This window comes from Montipora capricornis, chromosome 9, assembly GCF_036669925.1.
Source record: "Montipora capricornis isolate CH-2021 chromosome 9, ASM3666992v2, whole genome shotgun sequence".
In the NCBI taxonomy this organism is placed as follows: Eukaryota; Metazoa; Cnidaria; class Anthozoa; order Scleractinia; family Acroporidae; genus Montipora; species Montipora capricornis.
In genome coordinates, this window is record NC_090891.1 from 6476931 (window position 1) to 6490019 (window position 13089).

The 13089-nt window shown below is 36.0% G+C and overlaps 2 protein-coding genes across 4 annotated transcripts in view; one reads left to right on the forward strand and one right to left on the reverse strand.

Annotated features, from left to right (window-relative positions):
* Positions 1–4864, forward strand: part of LOC138015592 (uncharacterized) — a 37625-nt gene extending 32761 nt beyond the window's left edge. For 2 of the 3 annotated variants that reach the window (XR_011125585.1, XM_068862674.1), the window contains one exon: positions 4688–4864. The gene's annotated coding sequence lies outside the window, so the exon portion shown is untranslated. Of the gene's footprint in view, positions 1–90; positions 2490–4687 lie in introns of those variants that run through there. The other variant, XM_068862673.1, reaches the window with a different exon arrangement.
* LOC138015593 (START domain-containing protein 10-like) lies at positions 1988–12834 on the reverse strand. The gene is made up of 6 exons (XM_068862675.1): positions 12462–12834; positions 9178–9325; positions 6234–6337; positions 6012–6126; positions 5141–5193; positions 1988–4454 (listed from the first exon to the last, which is right to left on the reverse strand). Exons 1-6 carry the CDS (start codon positions 12615–12617, stop codon positions 4215–4217), a joined length of 816 nt encoding a protein of 271 aa, XP_068718776.1. The 5' UTR covers positions 12618–12834; the 3' UTR covers positions 1988–4214.
* Between the last annotated feature and the right edge of the window lie 255 nt (positions 12835–13089).

Consider the following 13089-nt stretch of genomic DNA (forward strand, 5'->3'; position numbering starts at 1 on the left):
TTTTTGCAATGTTCTTGTACTAAACATCTACATCTGCATGTTCCAGTACTTGCCAATGTCCCTTTTTTACTTATGGCTGTTTCTGCTTAGGTGGCCTCATACACCCTGAGCATTTTTAGAGACATCACTGCCAAGCTGGCTACTTCTGCTGGAGAGAACAGGAGAGCCTCAACACCGGGGACTTCATCCCCTACTCTTCTGTGTGGGTTCTTTAACGTTCCAGTGTCAAGGCACTTATGAACATAGAAGATATTTGTGATATGAGGCCTACGGTTTATAGGCCTTATCCAAGAAGACTTCAAAGTCTAACCATTTGCAGGTGTAATTACAAAGGCAGCACTTTCTTCTCAGTTACCGGTATTTTAAAGGGGCTAGGTCACACAATTTTAGGCAATTTCAGCATTGATCAAATGGTCATAGAATTAACTGAAATAACAAAATAACGGTTCAAAACTGTAGAAGAACTCAAACAAAACACAGGAAAGCTAAGAAGGGACAAGGATGGACAAAACTGGGGAGGATTGAAGTGGATTGCATTTGGGTAAATATTATTTTGAAAAATGCCGGCCCAACTTTTTTCAAATTTATATCAGTTTATATCAAAATGTCATTTACAAAGCTGGAAAATCATTCTCAATTGTTATGTGGCCGTGATTTTGCAAATGAAAGACTCTTGCTCTGCCAATTTGACGTTTAGAGCTCATAACTAACAATTTTAAACAAAATTACCTAAAACAGTGTGACCGAGCCCCTTTAAGACCCTGACCGGGCGGAGTCAAACCCTTGACCTCCAACATGGCAGCCCAGTGCTAAACCAACTGAGCCACTGGTGCCACTGTCTGTACCTACATGTAAAAGTTGCTTCCTGCAGCTAAAAATGGATTTTAATATGTTTGCTCTATGATCCACCTCAATGGATACATCTTTACATACATGTATGGCCAGCAAGAATTTGTTGCAAGGAAGTTAAGCACCATTTTACAGGGTTCTTAATCGAACTGTAACCTGTAACACCTTTCACAGGTGTCATTTGTAAGCTTACAGCTTTAGAATTGTCCCCATCAAGTAGATCCATTATTTTGTCAATCAGTTGCAGTTGCAGTACTTTTCTCTTGCAAGGAAGTCTTTCTTATTCTTTATTAATTTTATTTTATGCATTTTGTAAATGAAGTAGGCAAAGGTGCAAACAATATTTTTTTCCCTTTAAGCTTTTTAAATCATTAAACCTGATTCAAAGTTCTTCAATAAATTACAAGCTACAAAAACTATGTGCAAGACTGTTTTTGCATCCAGTCACAGAAAAGAGTATTACAAAATTCAAGTCCACAGCTCATAATTTGCCAACACCGTTGAAGTTAATTAAATTAATTACTAAATGAGTCGCCTCAGATCGAGTCTGGAGAATTACTTTTGTATGTGTTATGATTTTGATGAATATAGAGATTCTTAGGCAAGCACTTTAGAGTTGGGCTCAATTATTCAATTATTCATTATTCAATTATTCATTACCAGTAATGATATTGTAGTAACATCATTATTCAAGGTTCATTAAAATAATCAAGCTTCGAAAGTATAACAATGCACGAATTGACACTTTTGCTGCATTGCTGCATTAGTTTTGCTTAATTCCCAATGGTGTTGTTTTCTGTACAACAGGTCTCCTATCTCCACATAGATCCCAAATTCAAATAAAATAATTCATTAATTTTGATGAAGCCATACAAAAACATGCATCGATTTCTTTTCTGCAACGCTAATAATTATTTTGCTAGTGCTTTACTGAGCTATTGCTAAGATTTCAAAATAGCACAGTCTTTCCTCTACATAAATAGCACAATAAACATGGCCTCAATCCGGTTGCTCTAGTTCTGCACGCATTTATCACTACTAAAAACCAAACAAAAACCAATATTATTGTTGGTTTCTATATATTAAGGTGCTACATGTATGTAGAAGATAATTATTCTGCAAAAAAAGGAAACCAGACTTGGTTCTAGCTTTTAATAATTCCCAATAATTATGCCACTCAAAATAATTACGATTAATCATTATTAAAAGGATGATGCAAAATCTTTTTAATGAGCTATCCTTTTTTCCTTCTTGTCACACAAGCATGACTTTAATGAGAGAATACACTCTACAGATCGTAAGACAAAAGGGAGATTGCAAACAGAGCATATCAACCAGCAGTCTGTTACAAGGAAGTCGAACAAAAAATTCAAGACTTCTGTTAAGTCAAACAATGGTACTACTTAAAAGAGTAAATTTCTTTCAAACAACAAATTATTAATTAAAGTGCTACTATAATGGAATTTGCATCTTTCCTATCAAAGCCATTTTACGACATCAGCTTGTAGTCTGTGCGAGAAGAAGAATGTTTACTATTTTTCAAATAACTCCAAAGTTTTGTTCCAGAGATATTTAAGTTTTTAAAAAATGCAAATTAGCCAAGTGATAACATCATAAACTCAACAGGATTTGGCTCAAATATGAAGAAAAGAGATATCTCAGCCACTTTCTATCAGAAAGGATTGATTCGATTCTTTGCAGGACGATTCTAGTAGATGTGCTCCACAATATGTGCATACCAGTTTTGTTACCATGGCAACATTCTAGGCTCCAGACCTCCCTAATTTTAAAGGCTTTGCTGGCCACCTTTGGCATTCTATTTTGATATCCGCCAGTTGTGCCCCATATGCATGATCCTGCAAGCATGTAAATATGTTCGAGTTTGTGGCCTTGCTAAATGTTTTTCTAGCTTAAAATCAAGTTGGGGGGAACTGGAAAAGAGTGGGTTGTCATGGGAACCAATTTCTTTATAGCCACCACGTTTTAATGGTTTCTGCTGCAAACTGACCGAGATAGCTCTTTTTATATACTTGATGTTATAAAATTATTGCATGGGTTGAGTGAATGACATCATCAGTCCTCTCATTTGCATAATTACTTTAATTAACTATCTCCCAAAACCAATGCAGATATTTCCAAATGGTAAACAGTGTTATTAATCTTTCCTGGAATTCTATGTGATAAACCTAAAAATTTAAGGGATAAAAATTTCATCATAGTACCACTTTAAATTTTCAAACTTTTCCTCATAAGATATCAATTGCAAAAGAGTATTAAATTTTAATTGTATGTAGTCATATCTCATTTGCTGTAATATAGTTTCTACCATTTATCAGAAACAAGAAGAACGAATCCTTAAGTTTCACAGCCTACTAATTACAAGAATGGTTGACAAATCCAAAGCAATTAGAACACTCATAACTATACTGTTCATTAACAACTGTTGTAATTATGAATAAATTAAATTATTTTTGTGCCTGTATAGGTCATTAAAGCATTATTGCAAGACAAAATATTTTTCTTAAATCCTTTTCATGGTGAAACCACTCAATTTTTATCCAGAAGCTGATATAGTACAGACTACAGTACATACACTCTTCAACATCTTTTCCACAAAATATCAGCAATAATTTAAAATGCTGTGTCTATATGACTGGCAGCTGGTCACATTCTTAAATATACTTGGTTCTCTGCACCTCCAATAATTCAATAACAAAAAGGTAGCAAAAAGTGCTAATTTTAACAGGTTCTGCCATTATTATCAACATCATCTACCTGTACATGCAGTGCTAACTGTTTGGGTGTTCAGATCCTTGGAACTGTTTATTAGTGTTGTTTAAAATGTGTCAGCCTAAAACATGCCCACCATTTTACAGATATGAAAACCTTGAATGACTGCCAGACATTAAGACACTTTCAAATTTCAAATGCTCGAATGGGACCATTTCTTCAACTACATGTACATTTAGGCTAATCCTTCTTTATAGATGGCAAGATGTCTTGGTTCAAGTTTTGGGAGAGTCGTGTTAACATCTCATATTTAACATATAATTATAATAATTACAAACGCCTACTAAAATATAGTCTCCGACAATAGCAAGATTTACAATAAATAAAGTGTGCTGAATGAAAATATGTTCCATGATGTTAAGTTGAAGTATTACTGTAACAGCAGTTAATTTAATTAGGTTAGCTACAAATTTTTCTATTATAATAACATTTTAATGTTTTTCCTGGCTAATCATTATAAACTGCTGCAAATCTGTTAGTCCAAAGGAATCAAGAAAAAATAACCCTGCATTATAAAAGCTGCAGTGGGATATTACATATGTTGTTTTTATTCATACTAAAATTTGAGTCTTATGTCAAAGCATTATATTTTCATCAACATTTTCCTCACTGGAATAATTAGCTGGGTCTTCCCCAATGACCTCTTGTTCTTGGTCGGATCCATTTGGAGAGTCGCCACGAACAGACACCACATCTTCAGGACGAAGTATTGGTATAATACTTTGTTCAGGCCAGATCCATGGCTTGTAGCTAGGAGCATGTTCAGCCTTCCATGCTTGATAACCAAGAGCAGCCTTGTGAACTTTGATTACAACCTAGTAAGATATGTACAGACCGTTGTAAGGCACGCCACTGAATGTACATGTAGTAACACTTATTAATGGGGACATAGTTTTTGACTTTGTTTAAAGAGACAGTGTTCCATTATGCCAGCCAAACTTCAAAACACTAAAAGACGTCCTTGCATCAATAAAAACCAAAACATAATGCTGTAGTTTTGTTGCCAATTGACGTGCACTCATCAGAAGCTATTCTTTGTTGTTTGCAGCCAAGGATGGAGAGGATGGAAATGGATTGATCGAAACTTCAAAAAACTGGCCAGTTAGGGACGAATAGCTTTTTGTGCCATAAATATATTTCATATCTTGTCAGTGGGTTGTGTTTTAATAGGAATGTAACATAATCATGTGTGAGCTAAAGTACTAAATAAATTGAATTTACATTATTACCCAGTTTTGACCTAAAAACAGCAAATTAAGCATGACAGTTCCCCTTTAACGGACGGACGGACGGTCGACTAACCAGTGGTTTTAGACATTTCTCTTATTTTTGTAACTGTTTGTTTTTTATGCAACTGTTAGTTGGTTGACAAATACATGTATATATGACTTTCTTCATGGTTTGTGGGGTTGCCACATGCAATACACGTCAAGCTTCTAAGCCTCTATCAATTTATTATGCTATAAGAGAGTCATAATTATTACAAAAAATGCATGATTACCTTGGGAGCAATCTTTGTTGAAGCCCGATTAACCAACCACTTTGGTAAGTGACCTACACGTAAAGGGACATGATGAAAATAGTAACTACAGTGTAAAGAAAAGAAATAAAAACTTACAAAAGCCAATTCATACATTCAACCTTTTTATTTTATTCTTGCTATTTTATTTCTAAATTATAAAGATTCAGTAAAACAAGAAATAAAATAAAACAAACATAGCACGCTATTCAATAAGTTTCAAATTAAAATTGAAAGCTCAATTACTTATATTCTTTTAACCTGAGTGCAGTTGACAAAAAAGAGTTAAATTGAATTTTTATTAAACTAATAAGAAATGAAAATTGACAGGCACTTGACAGTCCTATTGGAAAATTTTCAATCATGGAAGCCGCCAAGTATAAATCATCATGCATCGTCATCAATTTACAATAAGGCATCCTTAGATGAGTATTTTAAATTTACTTATTGAAATTCCTTGTCTCTGACACACTAACTAACCAGATGAAGTATTAGTACATGTATCAGCCTTCTCAATTGTAATTGTCTAAATTTAAAAGATTCCCTAGGGAAGCATGCCCCCAGACCCCCAAAGAAGCTTGCGTCCTTTGGGCACTTGCTTTGGTGCACTTTCCTTATGATCTGCTCCCCAAAAAATTAATATTTTGAGAAGGCTGTAGTAGCAGTATAATTATAGAAATAAATATTGTTGTTGTTATGTTATTGATGTTCATCACTTACGCGTGCATAACCAAACATCCATCAAGGTAAGCTCTAACTTTGAAAGAGATATTTTTTAAATAAAAAGTTCAGGTCTAAAACAAGGGAATTTAAATGCATTAATAAAATTATTTCAACTTTTCTCATAACTTACCTTTCAAATCCACTTGGGATACGTATGTCACAGAACATCCTTCTCCTTTTCTTTGAACAAAATATCCACTTAAAATTGACTGACCACGGATAAAACCTTTCTTAACTGGAATATCCTTACAAAAGAAGGGACAAAAAGCATTAGCTATTCAATTCCAGTACCAAAAACAAAAATCTAACACTTCATATCAAATGTTTGCATATTTTAGAAGCCTAGCTATACCTTGTGATACACAGTGTGATTAAAGATAATGAAGTCATCATCCGTGCAATTCCATGACCTTTGGGTCACAAAATCCCTGTTCTTCATTGGGGTAGGACACTTAACTGAAGGAAAAAAATCAATCCCTTTAGTTAATAAACATCAAAACCAAGTTGAAATTGAGAAGTCATACGGCACTTAGCTGGACAAATTAAAATTAAGCAATTCCCTTTATCTAAACACCACAAATTTCTCAGGTGTCTAGAAGAGACAATAATTGCCTATAAATTGTCAAGCTAAGTGCAAGGACCACCTCTCTTTATAATACTAACATTGTTTCAAAAAGTGAAGCGCTGAAGTCAGAAATGGTAGGAGTGGTAGTTTTGACTCATCAGGAGCATAAATCCCAATTTCGACACGGCTCTAATGTTCTTTCAAACAGCTCCCAATTATACCAGCACATGGTTTCCTATTCATCTCAGGATGTACATGTACTGTCCCAAAATACATACCATCCGAGACTGAATTCATTGTAAACTTAAGATACAATGTATGCTATGTACGTAAAAGCCTACTAACAGGGATTATTATGTTCTTCCAACCAACCAAGCTAAATTGTGATCAAATTTACAAAGCTACATAAGTTGGCAACCCGCAAGACTGAGGGGGTCAGATACAGTAACTGGATGCTGTATAGATACATGTTCTTTCCTTCTCAGTCTTTCAATCCTGAACAAGAAAAGACAGATACAGAATAGCTCTGAGACAATATCCCCAGAGATTAAGCACATAAAATATTTATTGAATTCCTTAGTGCAAATAGTGGCTGAGATTAATTTACCTCATAAACAAGAAAGACAATTCAAGGCTGCTGCCTAAGAAAGTTTTCTGGGAGCCCTTCAGGCTTCCAACATTAAAAGTTAGTAGCCCGAGTGATTTTTTCAGGAGCCCAGAATGCTGCGCTTCCCTTCCTTAACCACTCAATCCTGTGCACATTTCTTTTGTGTTTTGACGATGCATCATTTAAGTGTGCTATCCGTGAAATTTTTGCCTACTCTTAAAACCACTTTATTTAGAATGATCAGTAAAGCTGTGATTGAACAATGTTTATTGCCTTCAACAGTACTCTTGCCCTAGCTAGAATGAAATACATTCCTTTGCTTCTCAATATGTAAAACTAATTTTAATTAAGTATTTGTGCTGAATTGTATTTGACAATTAAAGCATTTCTAGGAATACTGTATATGACTTGTATTTGACAAAGAAAATCTAAGTACACACTGAAATCATAGCAAAGTTGTCTCGTTTCACGATTTTTAATTGTGCCAACTTTCTCTGATACACACATGGGCATCACTCACAGCTATTTTAGTTTCATTTGGGATCAAGCTATTTAAGCTATTTCAATTTAACTCATAGGTTCTACATCTTTCAACATTTCATGCTGGGATAGTAAAAGTCCTTTGTTTGCTGGCTATTTTTTCGCTTGCATCTCTCAAGTGCATAAAGTTCCAGGTATTTGGGGTTAGGGAAGCATAATTTATGATCAAGAAGATTTTCCATATTTGGGAATCACATTGGGACCCTATTCTCCGTGCGCTACTGGGAGGAAACGTATGAAATGAAAAGCACTCAGCGCTGCAATATTATTTCCATATTTACAAGTTAAAGAGTTCGTTTATTTGTGGAATTTGCTTAGTTGCCATTCTCTCCAACCATGTCGCTTTTTTGATCGTTTAATCTCAAGGAAGAAAGTAAGGATGAATCACCTTGTGATAAGTTAGGCACTCGTTTGGGCTAGGTGACCGGGCGACCATTAGACAGCAGCCTTGCAATTTTATGTGTTGTCATGTTGTCTATTACAGAAAGACTCTCCACTAAAATGTTCACAAATCTTGTTAAGAGATAATAGTTACTTGACAAATAACTAAATAATAATACAGTACCGCTCAAAGGTAAGTTGACAGTCTTGACTCGATCCTCGAAACTTGATTCTCACGTCACGAAGGTCGAGACGTTCGAGTTTCGAGACGCGAGAATCGAGGCTCGAGAATCGAGAGTCGAGAAAGATGGACTTTGGAATATACACAAACTCGAGAAGAACTCTAGAAAGCGATTTAGGTCTCAAAGAAATGAACAATTCCGCTAACAGAGCCTTTGTACGCAATATTCATGTCGACTCTAAGCAAGCTTTCAATGTTCTTGACCCGCGAAAAAAATATTATCTTCATTATCCTTCAGCATGTAGAAAAAATAATAACGTCGCGATCTTATTCACTTGTTCTGACAAAAATACACGAGTTTCCGATGCGTTCCCCAGGCAAAAACCCAGTCACAAACTAGCAAAATGACCATGGACATATAATTTATCAGAGTAAAAAGGGGCCTCGTTCGAAAGTTGAGGTTGTAATATCAACAAACTGGAATTCCGAATTAACTACCGCATCTTTCCCATCGTGAGAAAAGCTGAATTGAAACTTTATCATCAAAATCATCAAAAAGACGAATGGTCAATTATGGTCGCAATTCTGCTTGCTCGTTTTGGATGTCAAGAGAATTGAAAGAGAAAATATAACATGCTCTAAAAACTCGCACGGGTATACGCAATTATTCATTTATTGCTGTAATAAGCCAACAACACGCACGGCACAATTGAGCAAACATAAAAATCTTCACTCGTTTGTTGTATGAAAACTTCTCAGGTACATTAACCATGCACGTGAACTGACACAAATCGTGCAACTCGCGAGTGACTGTCAACTTACCTTTGAGCTGTACTGTAATATTGTTATTGAGGCCTAACCCTGAACAAGACAATTTGCTCCAGCCTTTTTATTCCACAACAGGATTTAATCATATTGTTTACTTTTTCATAGTTACTGTACCATATTAATGGTACATTCTGCAAGTGTTTGTACTCAGCAAAGGTACATTGTACAATTTACCCCAGTTAGTAACCACTTACTTGAATAGTAACCTATATCGTTGTATCTGTCAAGCTGACAGATCTCATAACATTCCACCATATTCTCATCCCAGCATCTCCTGTAATCCCCATCATGAAGGACATCATACATTAATGAGCAGGAAACATCACTAAATCTTGCCACAACCTGTAACAATTAAAAGAAAATTAAATATCATCATGGTTACATAAGAGACAAGAATAAATTATGTGACACAAAACTACATGTAATCAATATTAATTATCATTTATCACATAACAGCAACTATTATGATGACCCTGGGGATGAGAATGCCACTGCTGCTGCTGCTGACAAAATCTTGTTTGTTCTTCTGAGCATCCAAAAATTACATTACATGTACATCAACAATAACTAAATTAACTAAATTTAGGGTTAGTAAGTAACTAAATTTTGTTTCCCATGTACTTGAGTCTACCCTTTGGTTTCAAAGTCTAATTTAAAAGGTGTTTGACAGACTTCAGACACTGTGAGTCAACACACTGTGACAATAATTATTATTATTATAGTTATTGTCTTTGGCCATTATGTACGATTGGAACTGCACAATCTGCCAGCACATAATTAACCACAATAAGTACTATAACGAGTTCCGTGCAGATAGAATCCCTTTCTACTCTTCTAGATTTGTAAATGAAGTTACCAAAGAGGAATTCAAGTGGGGCAAATTCCCACTGCTCCCACCAAACACTTAAATTTTCTGGATAACTTGTCGAGTCATGTAGCTGACCTTGTAGGGTTTTTGACCAGAGACCAGGCCCCTCTTATCTGAAACACTGCATAGAGTCTCCAGTAGCTCAGTAGTCAGAGTATCAGACAAGACTACTGAGGGTTATGGGTTCAAATCCAGAGTTTCCAAAGGATGTAATTGCTACACAAAAATTGGCACCCATGCAGATAAAACCATACCCTGTGAGCAGATCAGAGTCTCTTTCAATTTTCCTAGATAAGTCGGAAGAGGAAAGAACCAACTTATCTAGGAAGATCAAAAGATACTCTGCTCACAGGGTAATAAAACCAATCAAAAACCTCTCAAAGTCATAGACTCAACATATACATGTAGAATACAATCCAAAGTGCAACAAGGACAGGGTTCTGAAACTACAATTGTAGGTACTCATTGGTGGAGGGTGAGAGCTCTTGAAAATTAACCCTAATAGCAGTTACATAATGCTGATTTAGTTTACTATTTGAGTCAAGAGCAAACTGCTGAAACCTAAAGTCCCCTGATGCAATGTCCAGAGTTTGATTCGAGTTCGGAATACTTCAGATTGGATAGAAATTTCAATCCAAAAAAGTGTTCAATTCCATTCAGGGCTTTATCTACAAAGTACAATTTAATGCTCCAATATCTGTTAACCCAGTTGTTTTGTGTTTTGCATACATAAGAAATCAGTGAAAACAACAAAATATCTTTAGTCAGCTTTTCCATGTTTATTGATTGCATTGACTGAAACAGCAATAACTACCAACAATGAGGGACAAAAGTAGTTGAGACACTCTTAGGAAAAGACGCTTTTCGATACTTAAGCATTTGTTCTATTTTATTTGCATCTAGTGTTAATTCTCAGATACCCCCGGCCCCCCAATTCAATGTTGTGTAGGCGCTGTGGTCTGTGCAGTTGAAGAAATAGAAAAATCAACATTGTTTTGGGGGAAAGGGAGGGGAAATGTATCCAAGACGCAGAAAATCGAATTTTACTGCCAAGTGTCTCTACATTTTTGTCGCTCATTGTCTGAAACAGTAAACTTGTTTCTTTTACAGTAACCGGTGTAGTACTTAATTGAAATTCCTGCCATCGCTTTATTCCGGGATTTGGGTTCTTCTCATGGAAAAATTATGGCAAGCTTACTCATCAGTACAAAAATTTACGCAAATTATCACCTTTTTAGAAGTAAAATTTTGCGTGACATTCGTGCGCAACATCGCCAATTTAGGGTGTCGGTCCTCTCCACCTTATTTCTCTCCGAAAAAGGAATGAAATAATAAAGTAATTGTTGAAATACAAACTACCGGGTGGTAATCCTAAAGCAGGCTAACTTTGAGTGATTCAAACGACCGCTGTACAGGAAAATCAACGGGTAACCACAGTCAACCACGGGTAACCATGAACTGACTAAATCAATCTTAATAGTATCCTTTTTACCATCATTTGGTTACCCGTGGTTACTCGTGGTTACTGGTGAAAAAACTACATTTATCTGAAAAACTGAAAAAGGAAGCGAAAACTTTGTACAATAGGAATTAAAATGAGACACTATGTTATAAAGGTTACTTTTGGGCTCAGAAGGCATGTTTTTATTGGTTTAGCGACAATTGACCATGTGTAATAACATCATTTTTACATCACACTTGCGTGTTAGAAGCATTCCGTTAACAGCAATCTGTTCAGCGGACAAAATTACATAAGATCACTTGTTTCATGATCACGCTTTTGAACTTGAATCATGTCATGACTTGACTTGACGGGAAAGGGGGGGAAATGTATCCAAGACGCAGAAAATCGAATTTTACTGCCAAGTGTCTCAACACTTTTGTCGCTCATTGAAGCTTTTTGCTATATAATATAAGACTTTGCCAACTCGCCCTCAGTTGATCGCGATATTTGGTATAATATTCCTTAGTACAGCAAGAGGCACCAGCACGAAATTCCAACGAAATTTAATTTTTAAAAAAATAAATTATTCTACCATGCAGTTCCGTTTCTAGTTTTGGCCGATTTCGAATTCTGCTTTATTATAAAGCCGATTTTGGATTTCCAAACGATATTCTCATTCACAAATTAAGGGCAAGCTCATCTTTGCAAGGAATACTGACCACATTAGCTTAAGCAAATAAATCCCCAAAACAACCGGGTTGCCTTTGATGAGGATGTTGTGTTCATTGAACACAAAATGTCTTGAAGTGAGTGAACATGTTTAAGTGCCATAAAAGGGCCATCGATAATCTTATAACAATAACAAAGCTAAGCTACAAAAGACCATTTCCCGAAAGTGGTACAAACTAAGCTTACTATACAACTACCAATAGTACGGTAAATATTAAAATTTTCTTTTCATGTTGGGACCGCAATAAGTTAAAGTTCCAAGATGGACTTGAGCGATAAATTTACTCTAAAGACTTTTGATGGAAGAGTTCTTCCAATATTTGCAAGTCCTTTTAAACTAAACAGTAGTAAGGTGCTGTGGAGTCAAAATTTACGCTCTTGGTGATCAAATTTAAGCCACGGTTAGACTGGACTTTGTTCGAACGAATTATGCTTACCTTTATAAGCCTAATCGTTGAACCGTCTATGACTTTGCAGAACACTTTGGTTCCCTGTTTATCATAATGTAAATTCCACCCATCGACACTCTCTGCCAGTCGGCGAAAATGCTCAAAATCTTCTGCCTTCGCAGGCCGGACTTCACCAACTTGCATCGAACACCCTTGGACACAAGAAAATCCCTTACTCCGAACAAGTGCGCCTTGCTCAACAGTGCTTCGAATGTGTTTTGTGTTGTGTTTCAAATAGTTTCACTTGACATCGGAAATGACTGACGAACGATAATTATAAATTTCAAGCAAGGATGGTCGCGAGAAGTCGTTGCTCTATTCTGTTGTACAGTTTTAAAAAGGTCACCCTCTTCACTGAATGTGTGATTAGATGACGTAGCGGTGGACGTAGCGTAGTTCACCTCGTTGACCAATGAGAGAAAACTTCGTGATCCGAGGGCGAGCAGAGATCAAAGCACGTGGGAAGTCACAAGCTGCGGTTTCATTTCCGAAACTGCGTTGTTTTGTAATCTTTACGGAATTCAGCGAGAATGAAAACAATTTCATGTGAAGACTAGCAGTCTCGTTTTAATTCTTTATTTGATTTTCCTCATTTTTGGGAGTCCACTCGTTGCTA